The 16,492-nt window shown below is 43.0% G+C and overlaps 1 protein-coding gene across 2 annotated transcripts in view; it reads left to right on the top strand.

The window, feature by feature from the left end:
* Positions 1–16,492, top strand: part of slc22a15 (solute carrier family 22 member 15) — a 58,925-nt gene that overhangs the window by 30,308 nt on the left and 12,125 nt on the right. For both annotated transcript variants that reach the window (XM_080205408.1, XM_080205409.1), the window contains exons 6-10: positions 798–1,019; positions 4,175–4,315; positions 7,671–7,756; positions 8,083–8,203; positions 11,343–11,415. In XM_080205408.1, coding sequence (XP_080061534.1) covers positions 798–1,019; positions 4,175–4,315; positions 7,671–7,756; positions 8,083–8,203; positions 11,343–11,415 — 643 coding nt within the window. The remainder of the gene's footprint in view (positions 1–797; positions 1,020–4,174; positions 4,316–7,670; positions 7,757–8,082; positions 8,204–11,342; positions 11,416–16,492) is intronic.

Below are 16,492 nucleotides of genomic sequence, written 5' to 3'. Positions count from 1 at the left end.
AGTTAGTACTTAAAAAAAAAAGTATTTGTATCCATCCTGTCCCTTAATGTATTGTTGTGACTTCCCAAAGAACTTTACAACAACGGTTTACTTTTGAAGATAATGTTATATCGTCAAACACAAGAAACAACTTTTGTTTAGCAAGTCCTGCAAGCAGCAATAAATAGGTGTTGGTGGCAGAGGGCACACAACAGAACGTTACTTTATTGCAACACTAATTTGAGTTAATTAACTCTGCAAAACGATTCCTTCAATTCTGACCTCTTGTGCATTGCTGGTGTTCATTATTGCACAATTGGTTACTATGCCTTCAGCTGCCAAGTTCTGGAATTCCACTCCTCATTCCCTCTACTCTCTTCCTTTCAGATGTGCTTCATTCATTGACTTTTAGTTACTTGCCCAAATGCTTCCAGTCATGGCAATGGTGTCAGATTATGCTTGATAATATTCATATGAAACACCTTGGGATATTTTACTAAGTTAAATTTGCTATATAAATGTGATTTGTTATTGATTTATTGAACAGTGAATTCAGTTGCTGGATTACAGTATACCACAAACACCATCAGTGGCAGCACTTGTCACCTTCTCTCAAATAGGGTATTATAAGGGTAGAAAGTGCAGTAATTGGGTTTCTTGTTGGTACTTTTGGACGATACCTCTTTACTTGGGGTTAAATGTATTGTTTTTACGACTTGACAATTTTCCAGTTTGATCTTCAGGAATCCCTGTAGCTCCAAGTGATGTAAATTTTAGTGATTTGAGTTGTGTTTCACAGTGCCAATTTTCTGATGCAGTACAATTCCAGAATCGCCAAGGTGGTTGTATTCTCAGGGGAGGACTGAGGAAGCAGAGGAGGGGCTACAATATATCGCACAAAGGAATGGGAATGAGAAGGTTTTTGTGCAACTGAAACCCTGTTCTGGAACACAGAAAACTGGTCAGTCAACTCATGGAGTGGTGGACCTGGTGAGATACCCGACGTTACGCTGGAGAACTGCTATCTTGATGTATGTGTGGTAAGTAATCATTAAAAGGTGCAGGAATTTGCAGATTCAAGTGAATCTGAAACATGTCTTAAACCTTTCCACTATAAAGGTACTGTAATCTACTGTTCTCAAGAGGATCATTTATTAAGTTCAACTTCCCCACTTCAATTTTTATTTTTACAACTTTGTGGGAGAAAATTATGATTGGATTAAATCTGAATCTCCATATGAATGCAGTGAGGTCTCACTTACATATTGATAAGTGACAAGTTAATTAATTCATCCCATACTGTTTTTGAAATTTACTGTGTAAAGGGCCAATGACTAAATTGAACTGCACAACATGAAGTTTATTATAACCAATGGCGGAAATATCATTGCTTATATTCCTTTCTATTAATTTCAGTCTACCCGTCCCTGATTTCATTTTCTACATTCTTTTTCTTTCCTTCTCCACTTCTGCCTCTTTGTCTCTGGTGCTTTTCTTGCAGGTGGGGTGCGATTGTAGGGTAAGGAGCTATTGCTGACTGTGCTTAGGAGAGGCTTGGAAGAGAATACACCCAATTTGATTTACTCCATGTAACGTCAAGAAACATCTGAAGGCACTGGTTATTGCAAAGGCTCGGGGTCCTGAAAACATGCAGGCAGTAGTACTGAAGACTTGTGCTCCAGAATTAGCTGCATCCCTATCCAAGCTGTTCCAGGAAAGCTACAATACTGGGGTCTCTACCTGGCAATGTGGAAAATTGCCCAGGTATGTCCTGTACACAATAAAGCAGGACAAGTCAAATCCAGCAATAACCTGCCCATCAGTCTACTCTCAATCATCAATAAAGTGATGGAAGGGGTCATTTACAGTGCTATCAAGTGGAAATTAAGTCAATTTTGCTTCTGCCAGGGTGACTCAGCTCCTATATTACAGCCTTGGATCAAATGTGGTCAAAAGAGCTGAACTCCAAAGGTGAGGTGAGAGTGACTGTCCTTGACATCAAGGCTACTTTTGACTGAGAGTGGCATCAAGGATTCCTAGCAAAACTGGAGTCAATGGGAGTGAGGGAGAAAACCTTTCACTGGTTGGCATCATACTTGGCACAAAGGAAGATGATCGTGGAGGTTGGAGCTCAATCATATCAGCTCCAGGACATCACTGCAGGAGTTTCTCAGCATAGTGTCCTAGGCCCAACCATCTTCAGCTTCATCAAAGACCTTTTCTCCAACAAAAGTCAGAAGTGGTGATGTTTGCTGATGTTCAACAGCACTTCCAATTCCTCAGATATTGAAGCAGTCCATGTTCAAATGCAGCAAGACCTGGACAATATCCATGCTTTTGCTGACATGTGGCAAGTAATATTTGCACCACATGTGCTAGGCAATGACCATCTCTAACAAGAGAAGGTCTAACCATCACCCCTTGACCTTCGGGGGTGTTGGGGGGGGGAGTTTGTGTGTGTGTGTGTGTGCGTGTGTGTGTGTGTGCGCGCGCACGCACGCGCCATTGACCAGAAACTGAACTGGACTCACCATATAAATACTGTGGCTGCGAAAGCAGGTCAAAGGCGCAGAATTCTGTGGTGATTAAGTCACCTGACTACCCAAAATCTACCTACCATCGACAAGACGCAAGTCAGGAATGTGATGGAATATTCTCACCTTGCCTGGATGAGTACGGTTCCACAACAATCAAGAAGCTCAACAACATTGAGGAATTGAGTTTAGGAGTCGGGAGTTAATGCTGCAGCTGTATAAGACCCTGGTCAGACCCCACTTGGAGTACTGTGTTCAGTTCTGGTCACCCCATTACAGGAAGGATGTGGAAGTCTCTGAAAGGGTGCAGAGGAGATTTAGAAGGATGTTACCTGGATTGGATGGCATGCCTTATGAGGATAGGTCGAGGGAGCTCGATCTTTTCTCCTTAGAGAGACGAAGGATGAGAGGGGATCTGATAGAGGTGTATAAGATGATGAGAGGTATTGATCAGGTGGATTCTCGGAGGCTTTTTCCCAGGGCTGAAATGGCTGCCACAAGAGGACACAAGTTTAAAGTGCTGGGGAGTAGGTACAGCGGAGATGTCAGGGGTAAGTTTTTCACTCAGAGGGTGGTGAGTGAGTGGAATTGGCCACCGTTGGTGGTGGTGGAGCCAAATTTGTTAGGATCTTTTAAGAGACTTCTGGATGAATACATGGGACTTAGTAGGATCGAGGGTTATAGGTAAGCCTAGTAGGTAGAGATAAGATCGGAGCAACTTGTGGGCCTAAGAGCCTCTTTGTGCTGTAGTTTTTCTACGATTCTGTTCTATAACATCCAGGAAGAAGCCACCTAATTGGCCACATCCCATCCATGACCATAAACATTCACTTGTCCACCACTGACACATGTAAGATCAGAAGCCATAGGAACAGCAGCAAGCCATTTGATCCATCGAGTATACTCCGCCATTTAATGAAAACCTGACTGCAATGATGTGACGATGCTCAACTCCATTTTCCCACCTTTCTCCATAACCCTTGATTCCATTCCTGATTAAAAATCACATTGTGGCAGCAGTGTGCACCACTTACTAGATGCACTGCAGTAACTCACCAAGGTTCCTTAGGCAGTACCTTCCAATCCTGCCTCTGCCACCTAGAAGGATGAGGGCTGCAGATGTCTGGCAACACCAGCACCTGCAGGTTTCTTTCGAAAGATCACACTATCCTGACTTGGACCTGTATCATCTTAACTGCAGCTGGCTTAAAATCCTGGAAATCCCTCCCTAACAGCACTGTGGTGTAACTATATCATGCAGACTGCACTGGCAGTACACCAGCACCTTCTCGAGTGCTATTAGGAATGGGGGCAATGATGGGCAATAGCAAGCCAGTGACACCACATCCCACAAAAGAATAAAAAAAACTCATCACCACCCAATCACCTGAATAACCCACTTCCCTCCGAGATAGTTCATCATACACATCAGCTTTCATCATCCACTTTACATCACTCCAACTTGCTCCGTCCTCTTCCCCCTGGTGTCCCCCCAAAACTTTATTCTCCGTTGGTCAGTTCACCAACTTAGCCTCTTGTCTGACTGTATGCTGATTGATTGATAGTTTTGTCTCTTTTTTTGTGTTTTAATGAAGCCATGGGTTGGAAATGTTCAGCTCTGGATTTAAAAAATAATTGGCCTCTGTTTGTTCTTTGAACAGGTATGTCTGTAGCCTTGTGTATTATGGCCTGACATTGAACGCGGGGGAATTGAAAGGCAATCGTTACCTGAACATTGCTTTGTATGGCCTTGTGGAAGTGCCAGCGTTCCCCCTCTGCCTTTACTTCATTGATAAATCCTGGTAAGGTTAATCTTCCACCTCATCTTTAAATTACTAATTATGGTTTTAGGTTTGTGTTGGCAGTGAAGTGTAAACCTTCAACAGTGGAATAAATCCTCTGCACACAACCTTGGGTAACATCTACTCTGCGATCTGAGGGGTAAAAGCAAAGCCCAGTGGGTGTGAGTTCCCTCTGTTTAAGCACTGGGTTGAATTCTAATGGTAAGAAGTCTCACAACACCAGGTTAAAGTCCAACAAGTTTATTCAATAGTAAACCCACAAGCTTTCGGAAACGCTGTTCCTTCGTCAGGTGTGTGGAAAGAACATTGCCACACTGAAGAACTTTCCAATGTTCTTTCCACACAGCTGACGAAGGAACAGCATTTCCGAAAGCTTGTGGGTTTACTATCAAATAAACCTGCTGGACTTTAACCTGGTGTTGTGAGACTTCTTACTGTGTTTACCCCCGTCCAACGCTAGCATCTCCACATCTTGAATTTTGATGGACAGGATCTGAAAGTGTGGTACTTATTGTAAAACCACCGCAGTTCACAATTGCAGAATGATATTTGAGATGCTGTTGAGAGGAGGATGATTCTGCCTCCGCCTCCCTCCAGTTCAGCAGTGTGACGGTGAAGGAATCTGTCATGTCATTTGCCTTTCCTAGGAGAGCTATAATTTGACACAATCCTGCCTTTCAAAGCTGGATTATCTGAGTGTCTTCTCTCTCTGTACCGAAACTTACAGCATGTTGGCTAAGCACCTACCACCTTAAATGGTAACCGGGGGCTATGTGAGGGGCAGTAGTTTTCCAGGACGGGTTTTACAGCAATATCTACATTATTATTGTCCAGAATTAGCTGGAACTGGGCATCTTATGGTGTAGGTTGTTAGTTAAACTTATTGCTACACAATGCAGCTCATTACATATCTACTGGTTCTCTGTTTGGAGGTGCAAGCTGCTAACAGCGCATGGGGGACCTTGCTGAATATTTAATGAGTGTATCAGCAGTGTACCTTTTAGTCAGTGACATTTAAAGATTATGAAATAAAGGGAATCACGGAGGGCTTGCTGCTCTGCCTCGAGATGGCATCTTTCAGATGAAGCATTAAAACGAGGCCCTCTGATTGCCTTGTGGGTGGACATAGAAGATCTCACTGCACTACTTCAACGTAGAGTCGGAGAATTCTCCTTGATGTCCTGGTCAGTAGTTATCCCTCAATTACTATCACTACAAGAACATTGCCACACTGAAGAACTTCAAGCCCACATAGAGGTGGATTTGTCACTTGTCGTTTAGTGTTCTATTTTAATTTTTTTCTCCTTTTTTTTTCCATCCTGCCTCGACTGGCTTTCCGACTCTGGCCAGGCGAGATCCAGAGAGTGCAGCCCGTCCCTGATGTTGTCTGGAGAATTAGACATTTTGACCAGTGTATTATAGCTCATTTACCAAGATGCCTTTTCTTTCATGATTACTGCAATACTTTTGCTCCCAAACTTTGACAAAACACCTTTGTTAAATGAAACTTAAATAACACTCTAGCATATTTACCTGAGACCCGAATATTACCATGAGGTTGAACTGGCCAGGGTTGCTCCACTGGTATGAATCTTGGTCTCGGATCTTCAACCATTGTTCACTGCATCCCTGTTGTGTTCTGCTGCTGATATTGAGTCCTTGCTGATGGGGTATCTAGGATTCCCTGCTTATCCCCTTTTTGGCGCCTTTCCAGAAAGCTCCTTGGCACCAGCCAGTGGGATTACAGAGTTCAAATATGTAAGACGCCATGACTATCTGTGGATATGTATTCCCAGATGCACGGAGCACACGTAACTCCTCCATATATGGAAATGCAGCATGTCTAGTGGACATTCATAACATTGTCCTAATTTTGAGGGGGGTGGGGAACTGGGGTTGGGCTGGCTGATTTTGTTACAGTAGTTATTGAGAAATTAGAGCAGGTTTATTGAACAGGAGCCATCCAAAGTTTGCAATTTAAATCATATTTTTGGATGGTTCCCAGGGCAATTGGCCAAGGGAACTTTGCACGTTTCTTCAGTGACTATGCAATTGCATTTGTCTGGAGTTTGACCCCTAATGATGCATCTTGGAATGTTGAAGTGTGTTATGTAAGGCAAGTTATTGTCCATCTTGTTTATTGTGTTCTTCTTGATCTGCGTCATTAATATTGGCAGCTTGAGGGCTCTGACCCCAATGCTGTTACCTGAAATACTGCTCCATTGTGGATCTGTATGGTCATATTTCAGATTATTGTTAATCAGTAAAGTTACAGTGATGATGATTCTGTTTAAAATTGACTGCACACTTAAACATAGAACAGTTTAGCTACTTGTTAGGAAGCCGTTTTGAATTGTCTTGTGGTAGCAATAATCTTCATTCCCACATGATGGAGCTCTTGAACTATCCCGCCTGTAGCTTGTTCTGAGTAGTTTTGAATGATGAAGTTTTGTTATGAAGTAACTAAAAAATATGGCATTCCGCTAGTTGGAACTTTCAACTAAAACCGTTCCATTTATGCCAACTGTTTCTTGTTAACTAGCCAATCCTATATCCATGTTAATATGTTATCAAGAGCTCTTATTTTGTTTCGTAACCTTTTGGTAATCTAAGTGCATCACAGCTCTGATTTCTCCTCAAGCCATGTTGTTTGTTACTTCCTCAGAGAAGTTTAATAAACTTTAATACATGATTTCCTTTTCAGAAATCCTGCCGACTACATAATTGCATTATGATTTTCTAACTGCCGTACTGTAACTTCTGTAATATTAGATTCTAGCTAACAGCTCTTGTAGTTTCCTGGTTTTTGTCTCACTTCTTCCTTGAATAGAGGAGTTAAATTCACTACTTTCCAATCTGATGGGATCTTGTCAGAATCTAAGGAATTTTTCAAAATAACAACCAATGCACCAACTGTCACAACAGCCACTTATTTTTAACGCCCTAAGAACCTAGTTCTCTAAGCTGTGTCTGCTTAGATTTTAACTTCAAGTTGCTGGAGTGTGACTTGAACCCATGATCCTCCAACAGAGGTGAGAATGCCATAATCTCAATCACAGAATGATCTTAATTGTGCAAAGTTAAAGTTAAGATGCTTTATCTAAAAGTCAAATCTGAGATAGTTGTGGTTGGTATTACACGGCAGGATTTGAACCAATTTGCGATTAAAGTCTGGTACTGTGACTGTTACATGACAGAGATTTCAGTTTATGTAATGATACTTAAGGACTGTGTAAACTTTTGCATGCCCTTCCATTCCAGGGACCTCTGCTGGTATTGTGATTCGATGTTCTGTATTACTAGAATATAATTTGGCTGTCTTCCTCTTTTTCTCTGTCTCCATCTCATTCCCAAGGTCAGGAAGACGCAAGACGATGACAGCATTCTTGTTATTTGCAGGGGTTGCCTGCATAAGTACCATGTTCTTGCCTAAGCACCTGGGTAAGGGGACATCCCACAATTTTCATTCTCTATAGCCTTATGCTCAGTCTAAATCCGACACTAAAATTGATCAGGTTCTCTATGGACCCTTACCAATGGGTTTGACATTAGTACCCTAAAGGCCAGATATATAATGTGTTGCTGTACCATATTGAAATATTAAAATTGTGGTTCTGTTCACCACTCTAATATGATGAACAGAGAAACGAGATAAACTATTTAGGTCTTGAGTCTGTTCCGTCATTTAATGACACCGTGACTGATTTCTGATGTAACTCCATATGTCTGCCTTTGCCCCATATCTAATTTTTTTTTTCTCTTAGCAGACTTTGACATGGGATTCTTGCTGAATGTCACTTCATTAGCACTGTGTGGAAAGTTGGCTGTCAGCGCTGCCTTTAATATTGTCTACGTTTTTACTGCAGAGCTTTACCCAACTGTGATCAGGTGAATATGTTTCATTCATGATGATTACAAAGTCAAATCCATTTTCCACTGACATTAAAAAAGATTTGTATTTTTGCAGCACTTTTCATGCATGACCTCTGCTGTCCCATAGCACTTTACAGTTGATGAAGGACTTCTGAGGTGTATTCACTGTTGTCAACATGGAAAATGCAGTAGCCAGTTTGCACACAGCAAGTTTCCACAAGCCGCGATGAGTTATATGACCTATTTTAGTGATGTTGGTTGAGGAATAGATTTGGGTCAGAACACTGAGAAGAGCTGTCCTGTTTATAAGTTTCATTTTGTTTTATGCATTAGTGTCACAAGTAGGCTTACATTAACACTGTGGTTACTGTAAAGTCACCACACTCTGGCACCTGTAGATTGATTGGTGTGAAAGTGGGAAGCGAAGTCATTGCAGTTGCTTCTCTGAATAAGACTGCGTAAGTGAGAATGGAAGGTGGTAAATGCAATCCCATTGTGCTGGACAAAGGAGAGGTGTTGGAGTAGATGGTGTGGCCAGTCATGTCAAGACTGCGGACAGGTGAGCTTGAAAAGGGTGAGGAAGAATAGTTTATCATAGTTACATGATGTTATTTATTAAGGGCCGTTTCAATACAGCAGCAGTGACAAACTTGATTGGAGGGATTGAGACAGAGTGTTTTGGAAAGGATGAGCATAGATTTTGGAGACGATAACTGTCAATAACAGCAAACTCCCCATTTAGGGCAGGGTGGAATGGACCTCTGGGGAGGCATCAGCCAAACTGGGGGCTCGTTCCTGACTGACCTTTTCTGTTTGCAGCACTAAACAAGAGCAATGTCAGTAAAGTGAATGCAACCTCCTTCTTAATTTGGAACATGTAGGATATACCCAATTGTCTCAAAGAAAGATGAAAAAAGAGAAAGTTAAGCTCTTGGTGTATCTGTTGCAAGATTTTAAAAAAGGCACAATTACTGTCTCCTTGATGAGATGGAGGTTAACCTTGTTGGAGCAGCGAACTCGATTAACAGTGAGGAAATTGTACAACTAGGATTTTGTTTCAGCATTTTTACTGAGAACGGATGTCTGAGTGATGCTTTCCATGGTCAGACCGAAGACACCTGTTTTAGCTGTGAATGGGTCATCATGGCCCTGAATCTGTTGATTAGTGGAGATTTACTGCTTTCTCCTTCTAATTTCTAGGCGTTAATTTAAACACCAGAGTACACAGGCATCAGTCGTAACAATAGAGAATCAGGTCTTTAATGAGCGCATATTAAACAATCCAACATGAGCAGATATATTGCACTCTACAATCCAGTATGATTGCAACATACAATGGCTCACTAAAAACTATGAAAGCAATTCTACCTTTGATTTCTATGTCCCCATTCACACTGCCACTAAATCACAGTACATCAAAAGACGTGTAGAGTGACATCAGAAAAGCCAGTATGTATGCCTGGGGATTCACTCAGGCATACATACCCCTACCATGCTCACATGATACATTTAAGCTCTTTTAATCACTTTATTACTATAAACACAGTGACCAGGCCATCATCTGTGGACAAGAATGAATGAACCTTGTACATTGTTTCAACTCCCCATTCTTGCCTTTGACCTGTTTCATAATGTGTCCTTATTCAGAAGAACACCATTTGAACCCATTAGTGCTGATCCCACAGAAAGATCATGGCAACCAGGTACACTGTTCATGTGAACCCACATTCCTACACTCACCACGTTTACCCCACTGTTAGATGACACAGATTTCCTTATCCATTGAAGCAGCAAGATTATCGTAAAGTGACTAAATTTGCATTAAGTACAAGTCAGGGTTTGATTCTTAAACACTACTTCCACCTCATCAAATAGATGAGTAAAGCAAAGTAGTGAACAGGTAAGATTATTTCTTAAGAAATTCAATCATCTGCTTCATTTACAGAGGCATGAGAAGTAGGAACTGAGGATAGACGTGTCCCAGACTGATTGGGCTGTTTTGCTTCTGCAATAGCTCAACAATAGAATCATGTTGCCTCCACCAACCACTTTGAATAACTTGGAATTGGAAACCAGGTGTTCAGCTGCACTTGTAATCCAGCTTGACTGTGTGCTACAAGAAAGCAGTGTTTCCCACAATTCTACAGAAAATATTAACAGGAAAATTAAGTAAGACAGGCTCACTTGCAGTTCTGGACAGATTTCATGCTGGCTTTTCTGATGTCACTCTACATGTCTTTTGATTTCATTACTGGTTACGATGGAACATTCTGGTGATATTTTTCCCACTCTCAGTGGCTTCTCCATGTGACGAGTAGGATGGGAATTAAAGGAGCAATTTGTCGACTCCCATCATCCCAGCGGCAAAGGGGTAGAAAGTGCCATGTTCAAAGAATTTTAGAATGGACCGAATCACCTTGGCATTAATGCAGTAAGGGGTCACAGAGTTGCTGAATTCACCCTTATTGGTATCCTTCATATAGCAGATTACATTTTCCGCACCTTCCCAGTGATTCAAAATAGCAGCCCGTTTCCCACTAATACTTCTCCTTGATTGTGATGAATAAATTTTTAAGCAACAGCTCTTGTGGATCAGGTTTCACTGATAATTTCTTTCCTGAGGTCCAATTTATCCAGAATATTGCATTCGTATTACCCATTGGTTGACCTATCTGTCTGTCTTTAAGATTTCTCTGTGTGATTGATGGTGAGGAAGGACATGTTAAGGGGGGAATAATGCTAGTTAGAGAATGCAGTAATTCAGGAGGAGTCCATATACGTATCTCGAGTGCATGAAGAGGCAGTATGAGGTGGGAGGTTGGGGGAGGCATTCTCATTTTGAATTACCAGGAAATCCAATCTGTAATGTCCAGATTGCGTCCGGGGGAAGTGGTTTAGTTAATTCTCATACAGAGAATGAAAACTAAATGTCTGAAGTAAGTATCTGTGTGTGTTCAGAAATATAATTTATGATCAAATTTCTGTTTCATCAGATTCTTAACACTGGAAAATTGATGTCATATCTTCCACGTTGTAATATTTTGCCTGTCGGAGAGGGCAGTGCTTTGTACTGTCTGATATGTGATTGACCTCTGAAACTTTGTGGAGTTTAATTTTTAACCTGCACTGAATTGGTGTGCTTTTTTCCACACAGGAATGCTGGATTAGGAATCTGCTCAATGTCGTGCAGAGTTGGTGGGATTCTGGCTCCATTTGTACCATCTCTGGTTAGTCTCAACTTGCTTTCCCCCCTCCCCCCAGATTTGCCTTACTGTGTGGAATCTCAGCATTTGGGCATTCAACTCAGGTGTATGAAATTTACTTTGAAATAAGTGGCCTCAGCTGGACTGTTGTGTCTAATCCTGGACACTATGCTTTAGGAAGGACGTCAAGGTCTGAAGGAGAGGAGATTTGTTAGAATGGTACTAAGAATGAGGGACTTCTGATATGTGGAAATATTGTAAGAAGTTGGGATTGTTCTTGTTACGGGGGGAACAGGTTAAAGGGAGATTTGATAGAGGTGCTCAAAATTACAAATGACTTTGATAGTATAGTTAGGAAGACGCCGTTTCTGCTCCAGGAGAATTGATAACCAGAAGGTACTGTGCCAGGGACCTGGGTTTGATTCCCAGCTTGGGCCACTGTCTATGCAGAGTCTGCATGTTCTGTGTGGCTTTCCATTGGGAGTTCCAGTTTCCCCTCTCAGTCCGAAAGACTGGTTAGGTGGATTAGCCATGTTAAATTCTCCCTTAGTATACCTGTACAGGCGCCGGAGTGTGGCGACTAGGGGATTTTCACAATGACTTCATTGCAGTGTTAATGTAAGCCTACTTGTGACACTACAACAAACAAAGAACAAAACAGCCTGGGAAACAGGCCCTTCGGCCCAACGAGCCCGCATTGTCATTTTAATATCGAGTCCCCCTCTCCATCCATACCCTTGTCTACGCTTATGGCATTCCACGTTGAGGGAAGACTAATTTAGGGACAATTTGTTACACCAGTCAGCCTAACAGCACATCTTTGGGGTGTGGGAGGAAACTGGAGCACCTGGATAAAACCCACGCAAGCACAGGGAGAATGTGCACACTCCCGCAGACACCGGCCCAAATCCATGAATCTGCACAGCAAACAGTGACAGTCACTGAGCTGTCGTGTTGACCAGCGTCTGGTCCAGTTTAAGCGTGCACTAATGACATGAAGTACTAGGCTATTCTTGAAACAACCAAGAGCAGCCCTTGTACGACCCATCGCGTGTATGCCCCTTGTTGGACAACAAGGTGGAGTGAAGCACCTGTGGATTAAAAGAGAAAAACATCAGTATCATCCACATCCTTATACGCACATTCAAGGGAATCCCCAGCTGAAACAAGTGAACCAGAAGATATGTTGGAAGGTCCATAGGAATCAATTGATTCCCAGGGACGCCCCAAGGCTCCTGAACCTTATTTAAAACAGTCTCCTTCTCCCTCCATCTCCATCCTGCTCATGTGCCTATCTAAGTAACTCTTAAACAACTCCAGCTTACCTGCCTCCACCACCTTGCTTGGCAGAGCATTCCATACCCCCACTGCCCTCTGTGTGAAAAACCTCCCTCTAACATCCGAATTATACCTCGCCCCCCTCGCCCTAAGCCCATGGCCCCTCGTAATGTGCGTTTCCAACCTAGGAAACAGCTTACCACTATTTACTTTATCTATATCCTTCATAATCTTATATACCTCTATTAGATCTCCCCCCAGTCGCCATCTTTCAAGGGAAAACGGCCCCAATTTGCTCAATCTTTCTGCGTGACCCAGTCCTTCCATACCAGGCAGCATCCTGGTAAACCTCCTCTGCACTCTTTCCAGGGTCTCCACATCTTTCCGGTAGTAAGGTGACCAGAACTGGACGCAGTACTCCAAATACGGCCTAACCAACATTCTATACAACTGCAACATTAGACTCCAGCTCTTACACTCTATACCCCTTCCTATAAAGGCTAACATACCATAAGCTTTCTTCACAACCTTCTCCACTTGTACTGCCACCTTCAAAGACTTGTGCACTTGCACCCCCAGATCCCTCTGCATTTCTATACTCTTTATAGGTCTACCCTTTATTGTATAACTCCCCCCTACATTATTTCTGCCAAAATGCATCACCTCACATTTATCAAGATTAAATTCCATTTGCCATTTATCTGCCCAATATACCAGCCTATCTATATCCCGTTGTATTGCCTGACACTGCTGCTCACTGTCCGCCAATCCAGCCATCTTAGTGTCATCTGCAAATTTGCTGATCACACCACCTACTCCCTCTTCCAAGTCATTTATGTATATTACAAATAGAAGAGGTCCCAGTACTGAGCCCTGAGGCACACCACTAGTGACCGACCTCCAGCTGGAAAAGGACCCTTGCACTACTACTCTCTGTCTCCTCTTACCAAGCCAGTTATCAATCCATCTACATACCTGGCCTTGTATTCCATGAGCCTTAACCTTTTCAACCAACCTACCATGAGGGACTTGGTCAAACGCCTTACTGAAATCCATATAGACGACATCAACGGCTTGTCCTTTGTCGACCGTTTTTGTCACCTCCTCAAAAAAATTCTACCAGATTCGTAAAGCAAGACTTCCCCTTAACAAAGCCATACTGCGTGTCCCTAATCAGATCGCAACGCTCTAAATGCTCATACATCCTATCCCTAAGAATCCTCTCCATCAACTTGCCTACCACTGACGTCAAACTCACTGGCCTATAGTTACCCCTCCTACCCTTTTTAAACAATGGTACCACGTTCGCTATCCTCCAGTCCTCTGGGACCTCACCTGTGTCCAAAGAAGAGACAAAGATTCGTGTCAGAGGCCCAGCAATTTCACCTCTTGCCTCCCTAAGCAGCCTAGGATAAATGCCATCAGGCCCCGGAGATTTATCAGTTTTAATGCTACCTAAAAGCCCTAACGCTTCCTCCCTCGTAATGGATAGTTCCTTCAACTGGTCTACAGCTCCCTCCAAGACAGTACCGGACATCAAGCCCCTCTCCTTCGTGAATACCGATGCAAAGTATTCATTCAGGATCTCCCCCATTCCCTCAGACTGTAAGCACAGTTCCCCTCCTCTGTCCCTGAGAGGACCGATTTTTCCTCTAACCACCCTTTTGTTCCTGATATAGGAGTAAAAAGCCTTTGGATTTTCCTTACTCCTGTCTGTCAAAGCCATTTCATGCCCCCTTTTTGCCCTTCTAACTCCCCGTTTGAGCTCCTTCCTACTCTCTCTCTATTCCTCCAATGCTCTCTCCGTTCCCAGTTGCTTAGACCGAACAGACGCCTCTCGTTTCTTCCTGACCAAGTCCTCAATGTCCCTAGTAATCCACAGCTCTCTAATTCTACCTTTCCCATCCTTCCTCTTAACCGGCTCATGTCTTTCCTGCAACCATTTCAGTTTTCCCTTGAAAGACTCCCACATGCCGAACATGGACTTGCCCTCAAATAGCCTCTCCCGGTCTGTATCCCTAAGTTCCTGCCTAATTCGGCTGTAGCTAGCCTTCCCCCAATTTAGCACCCTCCCCTTAGGACCGCACTCATCTGTTTCCATTAATATCCTAAAGTAGACAGAGTTGTGGTCACTGTTAGCCACATGTTCACCTACTGCAACCTCAACCACCTGACCCGGCTCATTACCCAGAACTAAATCCAGTATAGCTCCCTCTCTAGTTGGGCTATCTACATACTGCTCCATGGACCTTTCCGGTACACACCTTACGAATTCCTCCCCATCCGAACCCCCAGCTCTAGGCACCTTCCAATCCACCCCTGGGAGATTAAAATCTCCCACTACAACAACCCTATTCTTCCTACACCTATCCAGAATGTCTCTACATATACCTTCTTCCGCTGCTTGCGGGCTGTTGGGTGGTTTGTAGTAGACCCCTAGCATAGTAATTGCTCCCTTCCTATTCCTCAACTCCACCCACAGCGACTCAATTCCTAACTCCTCTATATCATCCTCCCTCTGCACCGCTGTGATGTGCTCTCTAACTAACAACGCCACTCCCCCACCTCTTTTCGACCCTCCTCTGTTGTGCCTAAAACACTTGTACCCAGGAATATTCAGCTGCCAGTGTTGCCCTTCCTTTAACCACATCTCTGTCACTGCCACCACATCTAAATTCCTCACGAGCATTAAGGCCTTAAGTTCATCCGTTTTACCCGTCACACTCCTCACATTAAAACAGGTGCACTCCAGACCTCCAGGTCCACTCGGATCCCCCTTCTCCTGGGGAATTTTCCTCTCATCCAAACTTACCCTGTCACCCAACTCACTCCCAATCCCAGTGCCTACTGAGCTATTGGTCTCATCCCCACCCCACCCCCCCTCCATATTAGTTTAAACCCTGCCGAAACACTCCAGCTAACCTCCCAGCTAAAATATTTGTGCCCTTCCCATTTAAATGTTCCCCATCCCTCCTGTACAGGTGCCCTTCCCTCACAAAGTCTTCCCAATGGTCTACAAATGTAAAACCCTCTGTCTTGCACCAATCCTTCAGCCACGCATTCAGCTGTAGGATCTCATTATTCCTAGCCCCACTATTACTAGGCACTGGCAGCAGCCCAGAGGTTGCCACTAATAAATAAACTTTGCCGATTTAATTGCTAAATTGCCTCCTAATGTCCAAAGATGTGTAGGTTAGGTGAATTAGCCGTGGCAAATGTGTGGGATAACCTTTGATAGGGCAGAGGGGAGGGCCTGAGTGAATGCTCTTTCGGAATGTCAGTGCAGACTCGATGGGTCGGATGGCCTCTTTCTGTACTGCAGGGCATCTATGATTAAAAGAACCAACAGTGAAAAATGAAATTTTTATGCAATACAGAAGGTTGTTGATAGTCAGAACGTGCTACCTGAAATGTTATAGGTTTGAAAAGGAAAAACTTGCAAGGCTATTGGGACAAAGAAAAGGAATGGGATTAATGGACATCTATTTCAAAGAGTTGGTGCAGACACAATAGGCTAAATGGTCTCTTGTAGATTTTTGTAATTCGATGATAGTGAATTTGCAAATAAATGCATTGTGTTCATACCCATTAATGCCAGAGTGATTTCACAGACATTTTGTGAGGTGCACCCACTCTGATACAGTTTTTTTAATTCACTGAAGATCTATTAAAACCAGGCAAAGTTAATTGTTGTGCGTTAAATGCTGTTTAATCAGACAATGTAATTTAGTGTAAATCTCGAGCGGTTTGGATAACATGATAAACAGCTTAAGTGAACTTGAGCACTTGATGCTTGAGAGCAGATTTATCCCGATGTAATCGC

Source organism: Carcharhinus amblyrhynchos, chromosome 17 (genome assembly GCF_965287045.1).
Source record: "Carcharhinus amblyrhynchos chromosome 17, sCarAmb.v2.hapA, whole genome shotgun sequence".
In the NCBI taxonomy this organism is placed as follows: domain Eukaryota; kingdom Metazoa; phylum Chordata; class Chondrichthyes; order Carcharhiniformes; family Carcharhinidae; genus Carcharhinus; species Carcharhinus amblyrhynchos.
The sequence above is the reverse complement of the archived record's forward strand: the minus strand, read 5'-3'. Positions and strand labels throughout refer to the sequence as shown.